The sequence below is a fragment of the Schistocerca serialis genome, chromosome 7, assembly GCF_023864345.2.
Source record: "Schistocerca serialis cubense isolate TAMUIC-IGC-003099 chromosome 7, iqSchSeri2.2, whole genome shotgun sequence".
NCBI lineage: Eukaryota > Metazoa > Arthropoda > Insecta > Orthoptera > Acrididae > Schistocerca > Schistocerca serialis.
This window is the reverse complement of record NC_064644.1, coordinates 107,165,834-107,191,379: the sequence shown is the minus strand read 5'-3', so window position 1 is coordinate 107,191,379 and position 25,546 is coordinate 107,165,834. Positions and strand designations below refer to the sequence as shown.

General features: G+C 40.3%; 1 protein-coding gene across 5 annotated transcripts in view; it reads right to left on the bottom strand.

Annotated features, from left to right (window-relative positions):
• Positions 1–25,546, bottom strand: part of LOC126412064 (eye-specific diacylglycerol kinase) — a 903,754-nt gene that overhangs the window by 69,352 nt on the left and 808,856 nt on the right. For 3 of the 5 annotated variants that reach the window (XM_050081449.1, XM_050081447.1, XM_050081450.1), the window contains 2 exons: positions 24,612–24,653; positions 3,155–3,218 (listed from right to left, as the gene is read on the bottom strand). In XM_050081449.1, the coding sequence (XP_049937406.1) occupies positions 3,155–3,218; positions 24,612–24,653 (106 nt within the window). The remainder of the gene's footprint in view (positions 1–3,154; positions 3,219–24,611; positions 24,654–25,546) is intronic. The other 2 variants (XM_050081448.1, XM_050081451.1) reach the window with 1 other exon arrangement.

Sequence of the window (25,546 nt, the reverse complement as noted above, 5' to 3'; positions counted from 1 at the left end):
CTCTCAATGATGTCGCAAAGGTATGGAGAGGCAACTAATGTCACTCAGAAAGACAAGTCTTGTGGTTCAGAGTGTGTACCACTTAGATTTCTTTCAGAGTATGCTCATAAAATAGCTATATTTTTAGCAATCATGTAGAACCACTCACTTAGCAAGAAATCCATACCTAAAGACTAGAAAGCTGCACAGGCTACATCAATAAACAAAAAAGGGAACCAAAGTAATTCACTGAATTATAGACCATATCATTAACATCAATCAGCAGTATAATTTTGGAACATACACTGGATTCAAACATTGTAAACCACCTCAGAGAAAATGGTCTAGTGCCAATTTGGGAGACAATCTTAGCCTACTTGCAGATGATGCAAGTCACAAGATTAACTTGTCACAAGAGCAACGCAAATTACAAAATGATTTAAGCAAGATTTCTGCATGATGCAAAAAGTGAGAAGTCTTCCACATGAATACTGAAAAAATTCCATTACATTTCTGTTACATGATAAATCATACAACTTCACATGTTTTCGATTCAACTAAATACCTAGGGATTACAAGCATGAACTACTTAAATTGGAACCATCGCACAGAAAATGTTGTGGGGAAGGCGAACCAAAGACTACATTTTACTAGCACAACACTTAGAATACACAACAAATCTGCTAAAGAGACTGCCTACACTGTGCTTGTCTGTCCCCTTCTGGTGTACTGTTGTGGGATATAAGATCCTTACCAAGATAGGATTGATGGAGAACATTGAAAACATTCAAAAAGGGACAGCTCATTAAGTATTATCGCAAAATAGTGAAAGCAAGCTGGGATCTTCCTCTCTTGTTTTGCCATCTGTCTCCTTAAATTCTTTTTTTTTTTTTTTTTTTTTTTTTTTTTTTCATTTTTGACTAATTACCATTAACATAAGTGAGTATAATCTGCATTTTCATAAAAGAGAGAGGTTGCCCCTCAGTTTTAAAGAATATAGCACCAGATCTAATGTTGTGCTTAGTTTTATGTATGTAATTGATTTTCTAACTTATTTTGACTATTGTTAGTTAATATCTTTTGTTATAGGGTGAAATTAGTAATTGTTTTGTGACTTAGATTCTATTGTTGACTTATAAATAAATATAAATTCTGTACTAATTACAAACATTTGGAGGGCAAAACACTGACATTCTTTAAGTATTTATTTGGCTCTATTCAAAAACATATTAGCGAAGCTAACCCGTAATTAATTCCAAAGTAATTACCAGTTTTGTCAAAAGATTGTTTGTATAACTACATCTGTTAATTTCATCATTTAAATAAATAATACGGCTTAACACTTGTAGTACAAGAAACTGTTAAAAAGACGGAATTTTTCTATATATTCATTAAATTAAAGGAGTAATGTTTTAATTGTAATTTCTGTAACTTAAACATCTAGCAATGTATAATTTCCATGCTTATTATTGTGATGATTTTTGGTCCTGATTTTTGGTCCCGAGACAGTCAGTCCACGGCCAGTTTTGAGATGAGGAACCTGTGCTGGTTAGAACAACAACAGTGCAGCACCTTAACCATGAAATAAGTGTAACACAAATAGGCTGTGTGTTCAATCAATGACGGTGTCTGTTCAATACATACTGTATTATTCTGCAAGAACTGTGTGGTTAGCATTTTACTGCTCATAGACATTCAACAGCAAACTATTGTAGCAGTATAGTAATTTATGCCTGCAAACTATTAATGAGGCTTATCAAAAGTTAACCAATAGTGAACTGGCCATATAACTGTGTATTATTAAGGGGAGGGGGGTGGGAGGTGGGGGGTTGTGAACAGTGAAAGTAAAGAACTATGAAATGCAACTGTGCAACTGTCGCCTACATCATTTACAGTAGACCATGTTGAACTTCCACCCCTTATTTTTCAGCCGGTATAACAATGCAGTACATTGACACCGAGGACCATTAATGAGATAATAAAGCAGGTGAACGTCACAAAATGAAGGTGTTTTTTGTTACACTAAGAACTTTACACAAAATTTCAATCATCAACTTTCTCCTCTGAATGTCAAAATATTTTGTTGATTCTCTTTTATATAGGGAGAAATGACCATCACGATAAAATAACAGAAATCAGAACTTGCACAGAAATGTTTACTTGCTCATTTTTTCTACACGCTATTTGAGAGTGGAATGGTCCAGAAGTAGTCTGAAAGTGTTTCTACGAAATCTCTGCCATGCCTTTAAATGTGAATTGCAGAGTATTCATGTACATTTTATTACTCACACATATAGTCAAAACATCAAACAACAAGATTCCTTAACAATATGCACACTTATTTGGCAGCATATCACACCATCATAATTAGAGGGACCAAAAAAAAAAAAAAAAAAAAGGGTCCAGTGAAGCCATGTTCGCCAGTCTTTGCCCATTATTAATAATGTGAGATAATCATCTTATGCATCACATTGTATTTATCATGTGGCTTGTTATAAGTGTACAGACATGGGTTGCTTTCCAATAAAAAAGGAAGCCACAACAATAGTGAGTTAAGACTCCAAAATTTCAAGGCATCATTCAAATCATAGAAGGTAACTCAAGTATAAAACAAGGCAATATTTGTATTATAATCCAAAACGTTAATTTTTTGTTGTAATGTAAAACAATTTGTAAAGTTATTAGTAAGTTTTGTTCCATAAAAAAAAAATAAGGCAATTAGTTTCAGAACCAAATTTATAGTCTGAATTTAAACTTCCCTACAATGACAATCACCACACTCGGAAACACTTGAGCACCGTCTTTCCTCTCATTTGTTTCATTTGTTGCCTGCTATTCGGTTCCTAGATTCTGAGTACTTTCACTTCCCTTACCATCCTTTATTACAATTTTAATTCTGTATCCTCCTTTTTTCCTCTTAACTGCTTTCAAAAACATGGGACACAATTTATTTTGTACAATAAAGTCATTCTCATCTGAACTTTCATAAGTTTACATGAATGTACCTCTTTTCCTCATCTCCTTCAGATGATAAAAGATTTTTTATGAATTACAATCATCATCTTAAGAGCTGATAACTAGTCCTTCATAAAAAGATAACACTAAATACCTGTTTTTCATGTCACAATATATTCCTTCAAAACACTTTCATTTATTTAATCATAATACTACTTACCAGTTTTATATCACCCAATTTAGCTGCCTTTAGGATCCCCTCTGTTGTTTTCTCCAGCAGATTGCTGAAACATGAAACAAACACTTAAACCAAAGCAAAAAAAATCTATATTTACTTGCAAAAGATTCTTAATCAACCATACTTTTAATGAATACTCAAAATCTGAGAATGGCCTTGTAAATTCCCTAAATAGTAAATATTGTAATAGACATGAAAGTACAGCACATTAAAATTTTATTACTGAGAGTAACTTTTAAAAACTGTTCAAATTTATTTGATTGCTTTGGAACTTTCCACTGTCAAGAAGCAAGCTTCTTTCCTGAGATACCATAAACATGACGAGTGTCAATTTACTCACTATTTTATTAAGATACTTTATTTAAATGACAAAAAGAAAAGAAAAGAAAATAATTTTATAATAGTTTTCCATTATACACCAAATTTTGAGGATGCTGAATGTAATGCTCAGCTGCATCCAATTATTTACTTTTTCTAAAGCGACAAAAAGAAAATTTCAACAATGTAAGGAAAAGATTGATTGCTACATCCTGTAAAGATAACATATTACAAGACACTTACACATTAGCTTTTGGCCACAGCCTTCATCAGAAAAACAAAAAGGAGCACATGCACACATAGATCCTCACAAACAAGCACACTTCACACACACACAGCTGCGACTGAAAGCTAATGTGTAATGTCTTTTAATTGTGACTGTCTCCAACTTAAAGGGTCATCTTTATGGTAAATTGCAATCTACCTTTCCCTTGTATTGTTGATATTCCAACCTGGTGTTTCCACTGTTTGAAAAGAAAGGTTCTAAATTTCATTAAAGTTTCAAATCTTCCTTATTTTTGTTCCACAGAAAAATGATGTGAATAGTCAATTCACGATTATAACCATAATGGAAATTCCTGGATGGAGTAATACGTAAAATAAGGAAAGGCAACCATTCGTCTACAGTGGATCTCTGCATGGAGCACAGAATCATGTAACAGAAAACAGCATTCCCAGTAGCTTTCAAGAACTATCCCTGTTTTTAGCAAAAGTAAATATATTCACCCACACACAACTGCACAGACACCCAAAAAGCACACTTCGGCGGCCACAGCAGTACTGATTATTGAAAGTAATTGCCTGCACTGATGGAAATGGGGTGGGGATAGTGATGGATGCATGGAGGAGGTAGCAGGGTAAAGGCAAGTCTTTGGACAGATGACTGCAGGGACACATCAAGATGAGAAGAGTACAGGAGGCAGAGCAAAACAACAGGTAGGAAGAAGGAGGTGGGGGGGCTAAGGAGGGGAAAAAGAGTAAGGTGAAGATGACAAGGAAGAGGGAGGTGAGAGAGAAAGGAGAGGAGTTTAAAAGAGGAGAAGGAGAGAGGGACGGGGGGGGGGGGGGGGGGGGGGGCAATGTCCACATGGTAGGGGGCGGAAGATTGGTGGGAGGAGGCAGAGCACGACCTGGATGGAGATGGAGTGGTAAAGACAGAAGGGAAAGGTAAAGTGAGACAGTGGGAATATGCTAGTGGGGGGTTAGGCCAGGGGGATTGCAAAAATGCCGGATATTCTGAGATATCCTGCACTCTCACAATCACCCTGCCCTAAACCTCTCCCTGTTCCTACAGCTCTTTTAACCCTACTCTCTGTACTCTCTTCTTATTGTTGTGCAGCTATGGAGTCACTGGTCCCAAGATCTGCCTCTTTCCACCTAGCACCTTCTTGCAACCTTCCCTAAACTCTCTCCATCTCCATCAACTCAGGTAACTGCTTTCAATACTCAAGTATCAATAATTAGTTTTGCCCTGGCCATGGTAGGGTGTATTTGGGTATCAATGTGAATGTGTGTACTTTACCCAGAAAAAGGGCTAGTGCTCGAAAGCTAGTGTGCGAATGCTGTTTTATGTTACGTTTTCTGTCTCCATGCTTCAATCTGCTATAGATGATTGGTTGCCTTTCCCTTATTTTATGTACAACTCGCATCTAGTCTCTTCTCATCAACTGTTTTCACACAAATGCCTAAAAAGTATTTTAAATTTAAGCACACTGCTTTCAATGAAGGTAATAGCTTCCTGAAATTTTCAAACACAAAACATGAGTCAGTATTGCAATAATCAATACTGACCAAAAAATGGCATTCACTTTGATAGTTAGCAACTAATGAATTACTGAAATAACATAAATCAAACTACATAACTACAGAACTGAAGAGTCTTCCTTGAGGGATTAAAACACAAGAAGGAAGATGCGAAAGACTGGGAAAAATGATGGAGACTAACTAAAGAAAAATCACTTTAAGCAGAAACACAGTAGAAAACAGATCTAGAGGGACTGAGAAGCAGCACATAACATTCAAACATAGAAAACATACTGTTTGAGCAAAGGGCAACAATGAAGGTCAAAATCAGAGCCACATTCAGCTAAGTGAACAATGAGTTCTGAACAGAACAATGCAGTCACAATAACAATGTTCTCCACAGCTGTTATACGTCATATGAAAGACAATTTTTTTTTTTTTTTGTCCGCCACACTTACTCTTTTGTATTTTTTCCCCATTTTGCCACAACTTATAATTTCATGTACATCTTTAATGAGCAATCTTTATCACAATAGATGACACACGTCTGGTGACATACCTTCCTTGTACTATGATGGTATATATTTGTAACAACTTATGAATACTTTTGGAGTAAAGTAGACTATTCACGGACCAACACAAACTTTTTGAGTCATCAACAGGCACACTGAAAAGAATTAAAATTATGCTAACTTTGAGAAGAAATACTTTAATGAGCTAGAGTATTAATAGTTATGTGCATGCTTGTGATCACCCCCCCCCCCCCCCCACACACACACACACACACTGTACAAACCACACTGTGAGGGATATGAGCCCTATGCCACTCCCAATACCACCCTTGCCACAAGAATCATAGATGAGAGGAGGATCCTGATGCGAGACCTGTTTGATCCACCTATCCAACACATCCTACTCCAGTCCTTCCATAGGCTTATCCTATTCCGTCAGAGGCAGGACCATCTATGAATGCAGCCACATCATATACCAGCTCTGCTGCAATTTCTCCACAGTGTTTTTTTATGTGAGCATGACCACCAACCAGCTCTGCACCAAAATAAATGGCCACACCAAAGTGTTGGGAAGAAAAGAGCTGACCACTCAGTGGCACACTGTTGAGAACAGTATGCTAAAATTCAATAGCTGCATCACAATCCGTGCATCCAAGTTCTTCCATTTAGCATCAGCTTTTCTTAACTACAAAGATGTAACTTGTAACACACTCTTCTCTCCCATAATCATCATGGCCTCAATCCCTGCTAACCCAATGCACTCATGCCCTCAACCAAACAGTTTCCCCTTCATCTGTCCTGTCATCCCTTCCCAATCCACACCTCCATGTCATCTTCATAAAGCGCACCACGTAACTCAATGTCTCCAGGGCCTGTGTGTCGCATATCCAGCCAGTGCACCTGCCACCCCCTCCCTCCCGTGTTCCTATCCTGCACACCTGATGCCTCCCTCTGAGCCCCTTATTACACATCCCCAACTCCTCCACCTGCCAAACTGCACTTCCAACATAGTGTTTCCAGCCAGCACAATGTATTTATCCTCTACCTTTTTAAAAGATTTCTTCTGAAAGTTAGAATAATTCCCAATGTTCCTGTTATTCAGTAGGTAGTCTTCTTTACTCCTGAAGTACTTTTGTTCCACCAGAACTTTCCTCAACATATTTTTATTTGAAGCCATTTTATGTGATCTTCTGATCATAGTATTGTTGAAATTTTACATAATAACTGTACCACTCTGATGATCGTGGTCTCATTTTAATGCAAGCACCATCTAACATGTGACTGATAGTTACAACTATTAGCAAAGTGAAATATAGAAATTCTGTACAGGACTCTTGGTGGATAAAAATACTGTGCAATTTATTCTGAAAACATAATGTAATTCAATGGATAAAAAATCTACTCGCCAAGCGGCGACAGGTAAACCTACATATAAAAGGTATTACATATGCAAGCTTCCAGAGCCAGTGGCTCCTCCTCCTGGCAGAAGGGTTGAGGGGGAAGGAAGAGGGATGAAGGAAAAGAACTGATGAGGTTTAGAAAAAGGGGCAGAATTTGGAAAAGTCACCTAGAACATGAGGTCAGGGGAGATTTACCGCACAGGATGAGAAGGAAAGACTGATTTTGGGGACTGCACCAGGCGAGATTTGAAGACCTGAGAGCTTTAAGGTGGAAGAATGGGTGATACGCAGGACAGACATTACTACTAAAACATCATGCACATGTTAATAAGAGCGAAAAGCTAATTTCATTGTCTGAGATAGAGGTGGGAGGAGGACAGCAAAATATAGACAGATCAGAAGATGAAAGATGCAGAAAACTAAAACAGCATGCAGACAGGAATAATTACTGAGAATAAATGCTGAAACCAAAGAAATTAATGTAAATTAAGGTCAGATGGGTGGAAAGAACCTTGAAAATGTTGTAGCACCAGTTCCCACCTGCAGAGTTCTGAGAAACTGATGTGTGGAGGGAAGAATCCAGATTGCACATGTGATGAAACAGGCACCAAGGTCATGACTGTCATGTTGTGCAGTGTGTGTTGCCAGTATATACCCTATGCCTATGACCATTCAATCCTAACTGATAACTTGGTGGTAATCATGCCGATGTAAAAGGCTGAACATAACAGCTGGTATATGACATGCCGTTTCACAGGTGGCTCTCCTTTTGATAGTGTATGTTGTGCCAGTTACAGGACCGGTATAGGTGGTGGCAGGAATGTGTATAGGGCACGTCTTTCAGCAAGGACGCCATAGGGTAGAGAGCATAGGATTTGACACGAATATTGCAGAGATTGTGAGGGCAGCAAAAAGCTATTCTAGGTGTGGTGGGTAAAATCTCAGACAGAATGGACCTCATTTCAAGGCTTGATTTTTAGGAAGCCATGGCCTTGTTGAAGTAGCTAGATTAATACTGTCAAGACCAGTATAATACTGGGTGACAAGTGGTGTGCTCTTAAGTTGTTTTCTGGAGGTATCACCAGTACCAGGATTGGCTGTGATGGCCCAGGAAATCTGCTTTTGATATAGGCTGGTGGGATAATTATGTACCCTGAAGGCTGAGGTGATAATGATCGTGTATTGCTGTAAGAGTCTGCATCTCAACAAATATGTTTGCCTCAAATGCCAAGGTTGTAAGGGAGGGAAGTTTAACATGGCCAGGATGGCAACTGTCAAAATGTAAGTAGTATTGTTTGCCAGTAGATTTAATGGGGATGGAAGTGCTTAGCTGGCCTTCGGTGAGGATGATATCAACATCCACAAAAGTGGCTTGGGATTCAGAACAGGACTATGTGAAATTTAATTGGGATAATGCATTTAGAGATTCCAGGAACTGTAACAGGTTAGCCTCACCATGAGTCCATATGGTAAAGATGTCATCAATGTATCTAAGGCAAACTGTCGGCTGAAGGCTTATGGATCCCAGAAAAGCCCCCCTCCAAGCGACCAATGAAAAGGTTGGCACATCAAGAAGTCATCCTGGTTCCCATGGCTGTACCCCTGATCTGTTTGTACGTCTGCCCCTCAAAGGTGAAGTAGTCATTGGTAAGTAACAGTTGATTGTGTGAGCACGAAGGATATCATAGGTTTGGAATCAGGTGTGTGCTGACTGAGGAAATGTTCAGAAGCAGACAGACCATGTATATATTGGGAAAGTTGGTACAGAGGGAGTTGGCATCAATGGTGACAAGCAGTTTTGGTGGTAGGAGTGGAGCAGGCAAGGATTTCAGACGATCTGGAAAATAATTGGTATCTTTAATATAGGAGGGAAGAGAGCTGCACGTGTTGACCAACTAAGGCACCAACTATGGGATGGCCAGGATGACCGGGTTTGAGGATCTTATAAAGAAGGTAAAAGGTGGGGGGGGGGGGGGGGGGGGGGGTGTCATTTGGGTGAGGTAAGAAATTGTATGGATTGAGTTGTTGGTCCTTCCAAGTGGCCTGAGGTTTTAAGAATGGACTGTAGGTCAGTTTCAATCACAGGGATGGGATCTTGATGGCAGATGATGTATGCAGAGGTGTCAGACAGACCTTCATTTACATACTCTTGTCAGTCAAATACCACAGTGACACCGTAGTACAATAGTAGAAGGGATCTACCACTATGATAGACCAATCCAATCTATCCAGTTACATTATGTTTTCAAAAACTGATTATTTTCATTGGTAAAATTGATTCTGCAATAAAAAAAGAAAATGGAATGAGAACAAAAAATCAGAAGAAGAAATATCATGAAAAACAAAAAAATGAGAGAATACAGGGTGAGACATAAAAAGCTGAATGGCAGTAATGCAGATGACAAGAGACAGTATCATAAGGAGGGAAGAAAATAAGATACCCAAAAATTCTCCCATCTGTTAAGGCTTCCTCTAATCTCAACAGCTGAACATTTCCTATTCAATAATTGCAATTTTCCATATTTCTTTTTTGCTTGTCTGTTCCATTCACAGCTGTCTTGATCTTAAACAAAGAAATTATGTTACTGGATTTAACTGCATTACATCAGTTCACAAGTGCTCAATGTAATGAGTCTGTGCCATACATAGTGTTTTTGTGTCAAGGTGTGGAGATAGTGTTCAGTACACACCTTCATCAACTATTTCAATACACTCTTCATGACACTGTTGTATATTTCACAACAGTGGCTCTATTTATCCCTTAATTTAAGTGGCAATTTGTCAATCATCATGGCAATTAGATGAATGAATACTATTTTTTATCACTTACTCTTTAGTGGAAGATCAGTCTTTGTACAACAAAGGTGGAACAACACAGTTTACAAAAAGGGCATGCCATGTTGGCACAGGGAAGAAAATAATTTAGATATTTTCTGGTTTCCAGATATGGTATTTGTCATCCACAAAAAAATAGGAAAAAATTTTTCAAGAGCTATCGAAAGAGAACACAGAGATAGGAGAAAATGCTATATTTTCAAATCAGAAGAAAGACAAACTGTAACGTGGTGGTGGGAATCTACTTGTAAATTCAGTAGGGCACTTCAACAGACAGGATTCAGATTCCTCAGATGCTAATACTTTCTACTAGCATTAACTACTCACAATTTATCATGAAGGAACTGAGATTACCGTAGTCATTTGTTGGAAATCCAGTGGGAAAGCAAGACATCTTGAATACATGTAAATCCTTCAACATAATGATACAATCTGTTATACTTACCTTTGTTTTCATATATTTACATTTTTCACCATGTATAGGTTTTATCTCCATCAACCATTTGACATCCACAGCACCATAAATGCCTCTTCCAGACTTTCCACATATTATGATTTTCAGCCATATACAAGTTTTCTGATGTCATCTACCCACTTTTCTTTAGGTGGTCATCTCAACCTTTACTTATCCATTGGACTTAGTGCAAAGAACAGCCTTGGCTCATACACCATCCATTTGTCTGGCTACATGTTCCAGCCATCTCCATTTTACTTTTACTACTGTCATAACTATCTCTTCCATTCCAGTAAGCTCCCTGAGATATTAGTTTGTTTCCTCTACCTGGCAGCGAAAGACAGGTTTCTAGGTCACTGCAGTTGGTGCAGTGTTATCCCAATGAATAAATTGCATAATCTAAATGTGATTCAGGAAGTTCTGCGAAGTACTCATTCATAACTGCTATGACATGTACAGTGTATTTAAAATACTTCTCAAATAACAAATTTATTTATATATGGGAATAGGTGGAAGTCAAATGGTGCCAGATATGGTGAACAGAATAAATGCACCAGTCCATGTTTGAAGTCCCTCAATTTTTCACTGCCAAAGCTCTAATGTGGGCAGATGCATCCTTCTAACATTTACATATTTATCTCGACCAAAATAACTTGCATCATGTTTACAAGGGATATTCTACATTCTTAAAGGCAATCAAGAGGAAAACCCCTTTTGTGTTTGAGAAACCACTGGTTATAACCTTTCCAGCAGATGAAATGTATTTCACTTTTATTTTGTACAGTGCCAACAGCTTCTACATACTGCTTCAGTTGCTGTTTGATTTCTTATCCACGGTACCAAAGCAGTCCACACAACAAACTGAATTACTTTAAAAATGATTCACAGTTGGCTGAGAAACTGATTTTAGAACTTGCTACTGGTTGTCTTTCATCAAATGTGGTATCCATCTTGCACAAAGCTACCTTACAGGCAATTCTTCATACAAGACGTATGGTTCTCTTTTATTTTAAAATTCCTATGGCACCATGTAGTTCATACAACTTCAATCATTAATTTCCTCTTGCACTTTCTCAATGTTTTCTTCTGTGATTGCAGCTATGAGATGTCCTTAATATGGATCACCTTCAAGAGAAGTGCAGCCAAATTTCAATCCAACTACACATATCTTTAGGAGACACAGACTGCTCTCTCTCTCTCTCTCTCTCTCTCTCTCTCTCTCTCTCTCTCTCTCTCTCTCCCCCCCCCTTCCCCCCCCCCCCACTTCCCCCCACCCTCTCTCACCTTGTACTACCCTCTTTCCATAATGTTTCCACTGCAATATCCCTGTATCTACCTGTCAGTTGCCGCATATCACTGAGCAAGTCTTGTGGCATGAAGAATCTGTGCTATACAGGCTTTCTCAAGAGGAAACAGACATTCATTGAAGGGTAATAAAAAGAAAATATTTTCTGAAGAACGTTATCTTATCAATCGTTGGATTGACGTATCAATTTATTTTATATTCACTACTGCGCACTTTTGGCTGTGTAGTCATTACCAAGTGACTGACTGAAATACATATCGATGGTAGGCAATGAAAACCTCGTAACTCCGTTTTGTTAAATTTTACAGGAGAAGCAAAAACAGTTTCTAAAAAATATATGATGTGATACAGATAACGTTGCTGCACATGTAACTGTGTGGTAGAAGTGTAGTTACTGACACATTAGCAAATTCTGTGCATTTTCAAACCTCTTTTTGGTAATAAAGTTACTGGTTAATGAAATAACGAGTTTTCCACACTCAGATAGAGTTACGAGCTTTTCATTGCCTACCATCAATATTTGGTGTAATGTAGTTAAAAAATACAAAACATAAAACAACTTACATCATATAATCCACCAAATGAACAAGGAAATACTTCAAAAAATTACAAGGCCTGCTCTCAGTGGTTTGTGAGCTAAAGGTATTTGAAATTGTGAACAATGAGAAATGCCACTAGGCTGACTGGTGACAATCCTGATATCATTTAACCCCAGAAGTGAGGATGGCAGTATGAAGTGACATGTAAAACATACCTCTGGTACAATGGAATAAATTTCAGCTTAGTACCCATACAACTTACTACCTACAGAAACAATGCATCCACAGCACTGTTGGTGATTTGCATAGAGGGGATGGTGGAGGGGACAGAGAGAGGATTGTGTAAGCAGATTTATATATACTAACCTATGAACTGCATTGTTCCTATTGCTGACAGTTTCCAAAAACTTTACCTTAGAACAGCTGATAAATGAGCATATGCTTCTTCAATGTTTTCACTTCAGAACTGTTCACAGCACCTTTTAACACAAGTTAATTTTCTCATGGAACAGACAGTTTCTTGGTATCCAACAAAGCATTACCTATATAATCTTGTTCCCAGAGAATACTGCTGGCATATATACAAAAGCAAATTTTAGTATCCCCACCAGCAGACATCACTATATAGGCAGATGAGCTGGCACGGGTCCAGCTGTAAGATGACTATACTGCCGTACACGCATTTATGTGGGTTCAGATGCTCTGCTTCCCACAGATCAGTTCACATGGTAAGTTCACTCCTCTCATGGGGTTCTGTTCTGAGAATGCTATTGAACCACTGTTGGCCTGTACTTAGTACTAACGTTGTTGTGTCTTCTGCAAATACTAAAGTGGCAACAAACGACGTTCTTACACGTGACTTCCCTCTTTTTTACTCTTTCCCTATTTTTATAGTGCTCACTTTGGCCTACCATGGAACTAGCCTCTCTGCAATGCTAGCAGAGGCAGGAACAGTTGTGCCTACAGAAGGAGCAGCAGCAGAAGTAGCAACAGGAGCACATAACTGATAACCCAAAAAGTGGACTTTCTTTGCACCATGCCCTCGCTGGTTGGGGGTCACATTATCACTGGGCAGTTTTCTTCGCTGCCCCACCATCATCTGCCAGTTCTGATGATTCTACAGAAAGGTGGGAGAATTACCAGCGCCAGCTGCTGCTGCAGTGTCAATCAGGCTGATTATTTTGGCTTGTTGTTGTCCAGCAGCATGGGTTTATATGAAGTTGTCCAATATTTGAAGCCTTTCACTGAGCCCAAGAAGCTTCTCTTTGATGTAGCTTTCACAGTATTTCAGCCATCAAACCCATGTGGTGGTTGCATGGTTGCAGTTTAACCAACATCACAAGTTTCCTGGGCAGCTGCACGCAGCCTGAATCACCGATTTGCAAGGCCTCTGGTGTAGGTGTCATTTCGAGTGTCCCAAATATGCTACTTCTTACACAGACTCGCTAATTCAGGAAATGTGATTCTCTGGTTAGCTCCTGATCCAAAGGTTCAGACTAGAGATTGACCTTGTTTGACCCTTTTTTAGCTCACATAGCCTAAATCGTGGAATCGTATTAACTTATGGCGGCGGCTAGAGACTTCCTTTCTAATGATTGGCATGTGGCTCAATTAGGTGTGCATGGTCAACAGCCCCCAGTGTCCTGTGGTATACTGCAGGTGCAGGTGTAAACTAATGCAGATGAATGGGAAAAAGAATACCGTAATGTTTGAATACTCCATTAGTAGTGTCGCGCTTGACACAGTCACATCGATTAAATATTTGAGCGTAACACTGCAGAGCGATATGAAGTGGGACAAGCATGTAATGGCAGTTGTGGGGAAGGCGGATAGTCGTCTCCGGTTCATTGGTAGAATTTTGGGAAGATGTGGTTCATCTGTAAAGCAGACCGCTTATAAAACACTAATACGACCTATTCTTGAGTACTGCTCGAGCGTTTTGGATCCCTACCAGGTCGGATTGAGGGAGAACATAGAAGCAATTCAGAGGCGCGCTGCTAGATTTGTTACTGGTAGGTTCGATCATCACGCGAGTGTTACGGAAATGCTTCAGGAACTCGGGTGGGAGTCTCTAGAGGAAAGGAGGCGTTCTTTTCGTTAATCGCTACTGAGGAAATTTAGAGAACCAGCATTTGAGGCTGACTGCAGTACAATTTTACTGCCGCCAACTTACATTTCGCGGAAAGACCACAAAGATAAGATAAGAGAGATTAGGGCTCGTACAGAGGCATATAGGCAGTCATTTTTCCCTCGTTCTGTTTGGGAGTGGAACAGGGAGAGAAGATGCTAGTTGTGGTATGAGGTACCCTCCGTCATGCACCGTATGGTGGATAGTGGAGTATGGATGTAGATGTAGATGCAGATGTAGATGTAGGTTGGCTCGCCTCCCGCCGAGTCACACATGTTGATGATTCTGGTGTAACAGTGTTGCAGTGCTGTCTGTCTTGCCTGCACTGATCTCTGTGGGTTCACATCACTCGTAGTGTTTTAAGTAACGTCCACGGTAATTTTTGGGTCCTCAGCGTCATTCTCCTTCTGCTAGTTGGATGACCAAGTGGCCCTATATATAGGGTGAAGCCCTCCACACCCACACCATGGCCAACACCAAAGGTCTACTACCATCTCTGCATAGGGGTAAGTGTTCACTAAGCGAGGTCTTTGCAGGATGTGGGTACTGTAGCGTTTGCGTACATCCTGTTATGTTAAATCAGTAAGTGGCTCGAAACAGCATATCCAGACACTCCGGGATGATGATGGCATTGAAGCAGAGGATGACATGCGTAAAGCTGAAATACTAAACACCTTTTTCCAAAGCTGTTTCACAGAGGAAGACCGCACTGCAGTTCCTTCTCTAAATCCTCGCACAAACGAAAAAATGGCTGACATCGAAATAAGTGTCCAAGGAATAGAAAAGCAACTGGAATCACTCAACAGAGGAAAGTCCACTGGACCTGACGGGATACCAATTTGATTCTACACAGAATACGCGAAAGAACTTGCCCCCCTTCTAACAGCCGTGTACCGCAAGTCTCTAGAGGAACGGAAGGTTCCAAATGATTGGAAAAGAGCACAGGTAGTCCCAGTCTTCAAGAACGGTCGTCGAGCAGATGCGCAAAACTATAGACCTATATCTCTGACGCTGATCTGTTGTAGAATTTTAGAACATGTTTTTTGCACGAGTATCATGTCGTTTTTGGAAACCCGGAATCTACTATGTAGGAATCAACATGGATTCCGGAAACAGCGATTGTGTGAGACCCAACTTGCTTTATTTGTTCATGAGACTCAGAAAATATTAGATACAGGCTCCCAGGTAGATGCTATTTTTCTTGACTTCCGGAAGGCGTTCGATACAGTTCCGCACTGTCGCCTGATAAACAAAGTAAGAGCCTATGGAATATCAGACCAGCTGTGTGGCTGGATTGAAGAGTTTTTAGCAAACAGAACACAGCATGTTGTTATCAATGGAGAGACGCCTACAGATGTTAAAGTAACCTCTGGCGTGCCACAGGGGAGTGTTATGGGACCATTGCTTTTCACGATATATATAAATGACCTAGTAGATAGTGTCGGAAGTTCCATGCGGCTTTTCGCGGATGATGCTGTAGTAAACAGAGAAGTTGCAGCATTAGAAAATTGTAGCGAAATGCAGGAAGATCTGCAGCGGATAGGCAGTTTGTGCAGGGAGTGGCAACTGACCCTTAACACAGACAAATGTAATGTATTGCGAATACATAGAGAGAAGGATCCTTTATTGTATGATTATATGATAGTGGAACAAACACTGGTAGCAGTTACTTCTGTAAAATATCTGGGAGTATGCATGCGGAACGATTTGAAGTGGAATGATCATATAAAATTAATTGTTGGTAAGGCGGGTACCAGGTTGAGATTCATTGGGAGAGTCCTTAGAAAATGTAGTCCATCAACAAAGGAGGTGGCTTACAAAAAACTCGTTCGACCTATACTTGAGTATTGCTTGTCAGTGTGGGATCCGTGCCAGATCGGTTTGACGGAGGAGATAGAGAAGATCCAAAGAAGAGCGGCGCGTTTCGTCACAGGGTTATTTGGTAACCGTGATAGCGTTACGGAGATGTTTAATAAACTCAAGTGGCAGACTCTGCAAGAGAGGCGCTCTGCATCGCGGTGTAGCTTGCTCGCCAGGTTTCGAGAGGGTGCGTTTCTGGATGAGGTATCGAATATATTGCTTCCCCCTACTTATACCTCCCGAGGAGATCACAAATGTAAAATTAGAGAGATTAGAGCGCGCATGGAGGCTTTCAGACAGTCGTTTTTCCCGCGAACCATATGCGACTGGAACAGGAAAGGGAGGTAATGACAGTGGCACGTAAAGTGCCCTCTGCCACACACCGTTGGGTGGCTTGTGGAGTATAAATGTAGATGTAGATGTAGATTAACCATTAGTATGTGCTCATTTGGAGATAGACTGAGTCAAAAATTGGATGAAGAGTAGCAGTTTGAAGGGTACAGGAAAAAAAAGTACCAAGGCAAGAGCCAAGACAAAAAAAACTCTTGCGATACTCATGTCGGGTAGTAAGAACAGTAGCAGGTTGCTTGTTATCTGCGACAGATCGTGCAAGGGTTAGGTAAGTTAGCAGCATCACCTAACGACACCCTAAGGCTGGAGTAATTCACCTTTAGGAATCCCCACTCAACACAACAAACCCTCCATGCAGTTAAACATATAACACATGGCTACAATATGAACAAAGCCACAGGGCCTATGTTCCTGGACATTGAAAAAGCTTTTGACCATCTTTGGCACAACTGCCCTGTATGCAAACTAAGCAATGCTAGGTTCCCTGACAGGCTCGTAAGTCTCATACACTAATATCTCACCAACAGATGTTTTAACACTGACATGCAGGCCAAACAGTTGACACGAAATGGTTTTCAAGCTGGAGTACCCCAGAGATTCATGCTGGGGGCCATGATGTTCAAATACTACATTAATGGTCTCCCAGAAACACAAAACACGACATTAGCCACCTAAATGGAAGACACAGCCCTCCTTGAGTAAGACTGGAAACCATCAAACATAAATTCACGATTACAGACAACACTCAGACCTGTCAAGATCTGGTTCAAATGGTGGCATATTAAATAAGCATTGACAAGTGAAAAGTGGTTCTGTTCACACAGAGACCAAAATTACTGTGCAGTAAACATCAACACTGTAGAGACATAACGCTACATGCATGCCAATCATTTCTGCAAGAAAGTTAGATACCTCAGTGTCTGGCTGGACCAGAAATTTACATGGCAGCAGGGAGGGGGGGAGGCTCACAGAATATGTTGCCAACAGAGTGCACATAAAGCTCAAACAGGGAAAGTACATTACATAGGAAGGTATATACATGACGATGATCAGACCTCTGATGATGTATGCAGCTCCCATCTAGGGATATACAGTTCCCACATGCCTGGGTCATCTGCAGTTCATACATAACAAAGTGATATGTATCATCAGCAATTCTCCACACTACACTCGCACTGCTGACCTTAACGATGAATACTGCCTTGAAACCCTCAAGGGAGTATTAAAAAAAACTCAGCACATGACTATACAGGAACTTGGGACTCTCGAACAATCCTTTCATCTTTACTCTGGGAAACATTGATCACAAGTTTAGGTGGAAGCATAAGTGATCAAAGACACTGCTAGCTAGGGCCTAACCACCTACAGCAAGCTAAAGCACACTCACAAGTGACAACACTGGCGAGCCTATGCACGTCAGCACTACTCACTGGATATGAGGGCTGCTATCACAGGCGACCAACAGGCAACAGCAAGGAATAAACTTGCACATTAAGGCACAAACAAACAGCCTACACTACCCAGCACTTTGCATCCACTATGTGACCTATCGGACACTAACCAATAATGAACTCAACTGTTACAGGTATGCTGATGTTGGCCAAGAAGATAACGCCAGTACCCAGCTGTGGCCGCAGAGTGACAGCCCTTCACAAAGTCGAAGCATCTGCCTGTATGATACCTGTTCCCACCCCTGATTGTCATTTTTTGCATGTACACCGAGACGCCTGCACATGGAGGCCATACATACAGTTTGCTGTAAGTTAGGGCTTTGGCACCTGTTTGTGACTGTGGGCGGGCCACATTTCAGTCGTGGGACATCCCGGTGTTTTCCCTGGACTCTGGGGCTGTCTCAGCCACCCCGCACAGTAGCCCCAGTGTATTTTTCTGACACTGATAGTGGAAGGGCAGATGGTCAAATTCGAAGTACACATGGAGTGTCAGTCAGCCTCATTAATGTGAATATGTATGACTTCTTGGGGTGCCCAGAGGTGCAATGGCCACTCCATCATGTTGTGTCTGAAAGTAAAACAATGAATGTCCTTGTGATGGCAACTCTCCATCTCCAAGAGTTACAAGAACGTGGAATGGCAATTTACGCTGTTAGTGGTCAATTCACCATTGGTGCAGAATATCTTTGGGCTTGGTACTTTTTCAAGTTTTGCATTTAGTGTCTCAATTAATTCCTTTTCAAGTTTGGACTCCTTACTGGAGTCAAACAGCACACTGTTTGAGAATACCTCGGATGGACAGAAAATTTTGAAGCACATGTTTGTCTAGCCATCAGTGATACATACTCTTTGTCGCCCCTGCCCCATTCCCTTTACCACACACAACAACATAAAGTCTGAGTTGCAAAGTTGGCAGGATCAGGATATCATTTCTTCTAATTTGCTAAGTCACCCCTTTGAGTGCGATTCAGGAACCCGATGGTGCCATGCTCCTTTGCAACAAGTTTAAACAGACTGTCAATGTGCAATGTGTAGTGGATTCGTATTCCATTCTGTGGCGGGTGGAGTCATTGGCAAAGTTGTCATGGTGGCCAGTATTTTTCCAGCGCTGACTTGCACAATGCTTACTGGATGCCATTTCTTGGACTTTCCTGGTCCTTGACACCCCCTTTGGGCTAAACCAGTTTAACTGCTTACCTTTTGGAATCTCATCTGCACCTGGAATTTACCAACAGTGTCTGGATCAGTGTCAATTACCCTGATGACATCTGTGTCTTGTGCCCTACTAGGAAGGAGAATTTACTAAACCCTCAATCTCTTTTCAAGTGCCTCCTGGAGAATAGTATTTGTTGCAGGCTGGAGAACTGCTGTTAGCTCCCAGAAGATACATTTTTTGGGTCATGTGCTTAGTAAAGATGCTATTGTCCCCAATGATGAGCACATCAAGGCCACTGTCCACCTATCAGCACCCAGAACCTGAAGGAGCACCAGTCTTTTTTTCGAAAGATTGCTTATTATGCTCAATTCATTCTCCAAGACATACACATCTGCCAGCCTCTTAACCAGCTTCACTGGAATGGCGTTAAGTCTGTCTAGTCTGCGAAGTGCCAAGGGGCTTTTCAGTCTCTCAAACAATGTTCATGCTCTGCTCCCTATCTGGTGTCCTTCATGCCATATAAACCTTTAACCCTGGTCTGTGCTGCATCCCAGCATGACATTGGTGCTGTCCTATCCCACTGGAACCTGGACGGTCCTGGAAGACGCTTTCCTCTGGGCAACATAATTATCCACATAGGGAAAAGGAACTGTTAGCTATTACTTTCGGGGTTAAAAAGCTTCATGTCTTCCTGTATGGACCGATGTTCCTCCTCATCGCTGATCACAAACTATTGATTTCCAGGACATGACAGCCCACCAGTTATGGTGGCGAGTCCCTCTTTCTCAGTAACTACGGTTATGACATTTGTTACTGCTCCACTGCCCAGAGTGCCAATACTGATGCACTATTGTGGCTAGTGGTGGGGTCTGATCCACAGTTTGATCAGCATGAGGCACTCATGTTTACATTGGATACTGCCTTTCAGTAAATCCTGTTGGATTTTCCATTGTCAGCACAGAAGGTTTCAACCATAACACTTGCTGACCCACCATTTCAGAGAAGCATTTCAGCAGTCCAGATGGATCGGTCAGAACATGCTTCTTTAGGTGTGGATCAAGTGTGGTGTACATTTTTTCTCCTCTGTGATGCATCCTCACTTGTGTCACACTGGGGTACGACTCAGATGAAGTCACTGGTGCGACATCACATTTACTGGCTGATGATTGATTGTGACAATGAATATCAGGTATAGGCTTTTGGTGTCTATGCATGGAACCAGGTTGCACCACCATGCCAGATCTCACCTTGGCCTTTCCCAAAAGGAAAAGGGGAGAAGATACAGGGCAACTTCGCAAGTCCATTTTTGGGCAACACGTGGTTGTTGGTGGCCAATATGCTGCTGAATTTCCTGCACATCGCCAAGCAGTCCCTCAAGTCATCGACTACCATTTTTTGCTCAAAGTCAGTTACTTTTGCCATTGAGAGATCCTTCCCTCGTGTCCAATAATGGTAGGGAATTTTTGTTGTGGGAGCCTGAAGATGGTATCCAGCATCTGACTACCACCCCATTTCAACTGGCTTCTAACTCAGAGGTGGAGTGTTTCACGCTTCCATTTAGGATCCCTAATGAAGAAGTCCAAGTCTGCCTGTTCCCACAACACTGTGTTGTCAAGTTTTCTGACTACCTACCAGACAACAGAACATTTGCATGGTCACCAGGCACGTGTCTCCTGGGTTTGTTGCACCCTGAGTTGCATGCCATGGATCACTGTAGCTTACCACATTTCCTTCCAGAGCTGTTGTTAGGCCCCAGTCCTTTGGCTGCCAACTGGGGTGACTGCCAGGTATTGTGGTCAGCCATAAAGGTCGGCAGTTATTTGTTGTGAATGTCAGTGGGAGCAGCTGACCCATCACGCAAATCAGTTGTGTACATGCCTGTTAGAGTGATGCTGCTGTGGCCTTCCAGTCAGCTAAGTTACAGGGTTTATCGTGACGTCGTTCCAAGTGTGGGGTCCCACTTGCAATAGCATGCCCCACCATTGCCATCTACTCCGCATCCTCCGCAATCCTTCTGTTGCCAGCTACCTTGGGCCCCAGTGAGGCTCGCTCTCCCACCTGGCAAAGTGGACCCCAACCTGCTCCCCTTCTAGTCCTCATCCCCTTTGTCAATGTAGCTGACCTCATCCCCACTGCCACTGGCGGACCAACCATTGTTGCAGCCACTGTGTCCTTCCACCTAAATAAATGGTGTGAAGATTATGTTCTTTAAGATTGTAAGCTCATTTACTGCTTTTAGCATCTCATTTCTTTATTTAATTCACCCAGCATCACCTGATGTAATTTCACTACGTATCAATACTCTTGTTTCACTTTTGTTGACATTGACCTAACAAACTCTTTCAAAACTCTCTGTATTCTGTACAATTGCTCTTCCAAACCAGCAGCACTAATGTTGCCTAATTCAGTGTTCAATCCACTTCTGAGTTCTCCAGTGCCCTCTAAGGTTCCATGCTGGAGGTCACAGCCTGAGCCTGGTCATTTGTGGCTCTACGCAGTTTTCTCAGGGGGGAGGGATTTAGCGTCCCCACCAGTGGACATCACGGTGGAGGTAGATGAACAGCGGAGTAGTTCTAAAACCTGCAATGGAAGGCACATGTGTCATGTCATATGGGCAGACCTGCTGATGGAAGTGTTTACCTCCAAGTAGCAGTAAACAGAGCAAGCCAGTGCTCATGCGGAGTTAACATGCTGCAGACCTCACCTTATACTTTGTGTCAAGTGTTGTCATGTACAGTCAGCCATCCATACCAGCTGCCTGCTGAGCAGATTTCTGTACACGTTTTTAGGCAAGTTCGGAAGCTCTGCATCTCACAGATCAATTTACACAGCAGGTTCTATTCCCCTGTTACCAAGCCACTGTCGACCCAATAAGTACTTGCACTGACAGTGTTAAGCAGCAGCATTTTCATTCCTCCTGCATATACTAAACAAATAATGAAAGTGCTGTCTGTTTCCAGAACCTTTTGTTCCATGCCTTCCTTCTCAGACACTGTAAGTTCTCTTACCCAGCATTCTTATTGACAAGTGGACTTGGGGTTATAAAAGTTAACAGTGCTGTCATCACTTATTTTTTGTATGGCTATTGATAGTAACTGGATTCACACCACTTTACAAGAAAGGACTGTCTTTCCTTGCCTCATTCTTTCATAACTTAATAACTGAAGTACTATTTGATAACATTTTGAAACCTAACTAACTAGTCTGGAGATTTTGTTATTTAAGATTGGAAGCTCATTTACTACTTTTAGCATCTCATTTCTTCATTTAATATACTCAGCATCACCTGATTTAATTCAACTACATTCCAATAATCTTGTTTTACTTTCATTGACATTCACCTCAAACTCTTTTCACAACACTATCTATTCTGCTCAACTGTTCTTCCAAGTCCTTTATCATTGCTATTGAATTACAGTGTCACTGGCAAACTTCTACTTTTTATTACTTCTCCCTGAGGTTTAATTGCCTCCCCAAATTTCTCCTTGGTTTCCTTTACTGCTTGCTCTAAGTACATATTGACTGACACCGGAGAACGGTTACAACTTTGTCACACTCATTTCTCAGCAATTGCCTCAATTTCACAACCTTCAACTCTTACAATTGCAGCATGGTTTCTGCACAAATCTTAGATAAATTTTCACACTCTGTGTTTTACCCTTGCTAACTTCATAATTTCAAAGTGTGTATTCTAGTCAACACAGTCAAAACCATTCTCGAAATCCAAAAATGCTATAAATGTAGGTTTGCCTCTCTTCAGCCTATACTCTAAAGTAAGTCATAGGATCAGCCTCATGAATTCCTACATTTCTCTGAAACTCATGGCATTCTTCTGTAAATAATTTGTTTAAGTATTTTGCAACAATGACTTGTTGAATTTCAGCAGTAATATTTAAAAATATATTTTTAGTAATATTACAGAGAAAGATGTTAAACAAAATCACTACATTTCATATTCTAAAGTTGAATTTATTGTTGTACTTAACCTTAGTACAAATTTATAAATTGTTTTCATTGCTGAAACATTAGTCAGATTATTTGAATCTGAATTTAAACGTTATTGACTGGTGAGCGAACCCTTCACTTTTAGCAGTGGAAACATGCCGATGACTCTACCATGCCCACCCTAAAAGTATCAAGATGGAAATAGGTAACTGAGTCTTCTGTAGCCATCGTATGTAGCATGTTCCACCTGTGTCACTGCAGTGAGGTGGCAACACTGCAAGGCTGTACCTACACACATCAAAAATACCTGTCGTATCAATCAGTAGCCACAGACAATTATTTCATTCAGTTATGTAAATCTATCTGGATTACGTCTATCTCAGCTATTCTTTGCCCTCGGGTTCCCACTGAACTTCCATTGTTTTCATACATCACAATTCAGATTCTAAATATTAATATGTAGACAGAGAAAATCTTTTTGCCAAGAGGGATCAGAGAAAAACCATGGAGAACAACATTAAATTAATTTAGTTGGAATCAGGGGCCCCTTCTACAGTCAAAAGAGAAAAATGGATTGTTAATACCAGATGGGATTTTAAACATGGTAACTTAGAAATTGTAGTAACCAAGTCAAAGATTAGCAGGGAGATGTCATAACTGAGCCAATAAGGAGATGAAATTATGTGCAGGAAAAATAGGAAAGAAGTATGAAAAATATGTAAGAAAACAAATAAATGAAATGAAAATGAAAGGAAAGGAATAAGGAAATGAAAGAATAAGAGAAACAAGGCCAGAAAATTAACATTAATGCCATGTGTTTGATCAAATACAGACTACAATGTGTGTAATGCATACATCCACACAACAACAAAGAGTGAAAATTCAAAAGCTGTGAAACAGTCATCACTGCTTTTTAAGTAGTTGTCCACCAGTCAACACAAAGTGAGCTGTAGTCTGTCCTTAAACTATTAGTTGAAACTTCTAACTTTGTCACAGCTCTGTCCTATTGCAGACATACACTAGTGAAATTTTGACAGCAATGTGAATGAGAGCAAAAGGATGCTGAGCTGCTACAAAGAAGATGACAAACCACAATCCTGGGACCTCCAAGCATGCGTTACTGAATGGGGTTTCAGAAGAATGAATAACTACAACTACTTAAAAAATAATTTCCACTTGAAACAGTAAACACTTCAGGAACCAAGGAGTTACTTTTTGGAGTGCTGACATGTCAAGTATATTTGGAAGCAAAAATATTACTTCTAATTAAATACAACAAAGTTTGTCACATATTTTTATCACTTTCTAATAATTTTATTTGTGATTTTATAACAAGGCAATAAAAGAAATACCTACAATTCTGACTACACTGTAATGAGCAATTTTAAGTGGATAATGTTAACTCAGAAAATCAGCTTCTAATTTCTTACAAAACACTTACCCGAAGGAAGCAAAATTTAATCCAAAAAGTCTATCATGAATGCTGGCATGCAAATTATAATAGTATTATCAGATTAAAATGGCATGCACTGAAAATCTTCAATAATTAATTATCAAAATTGTCAGAAAGTTAGCATGCAAGTTACAATATCATAGAAAGCATTTTTAAAATATACAAAAATGAAAAGAGTGAATAAATGTCATGCAAGTGAGTGACGAATAACACACACAATACATAACACCATATTGTTGTTTTCACAGATATGTATGTTACAGTTACAAATGTGGCATTATATGTTCCTATAAAACTTTTTAATGTATATTACATTAGAGCTCCAAGGCAGAAGATGGTTCTCTAGAAAATGTCACAGTTGATCTATTTTTCCCATCCACCATACTACTCTTTTCTGAGCTTCTATCCAAACTAGAATGATTCTGATTTTAATTTTAATTCTAATTTTACTTCCAAAATAAAAAGCTCATCTCAACATCATGTCTCCCCACAAAACAATCAATATGACTCTGGAAAGAATTTATTGCAAAAAGAATTCAGACCATTATTATTCAGACTGTGGAAAAAAATCATCTTCCATTAGTTTCAGCTTTGCAGTCATAGGAGATAGAAGTAATCCATTAAACTGTAAACCCATATCACTCTCACCGATTTGTAGCAGAAATTTGGAACATGTACTATAGAAAATTATCTACCCACATAACCATCAGAGAATCAGAAAACATAGTTCTTGTCAAACAACTTGCTCTTTCCAGAATGACATTTTCACTCTGCAGTGGAGTGTGCGCTGATATGAAACTTCCTGGTAGATTAAAACTGCGTGCCAGACCTAAGACTCGAGCTCTGGGCCTTTGCCTTTCGCAGGCAAGGGCTCCACCAACTGAGCTACCCCAGCACAACTCACAACCTGTCCTCACAGCTTT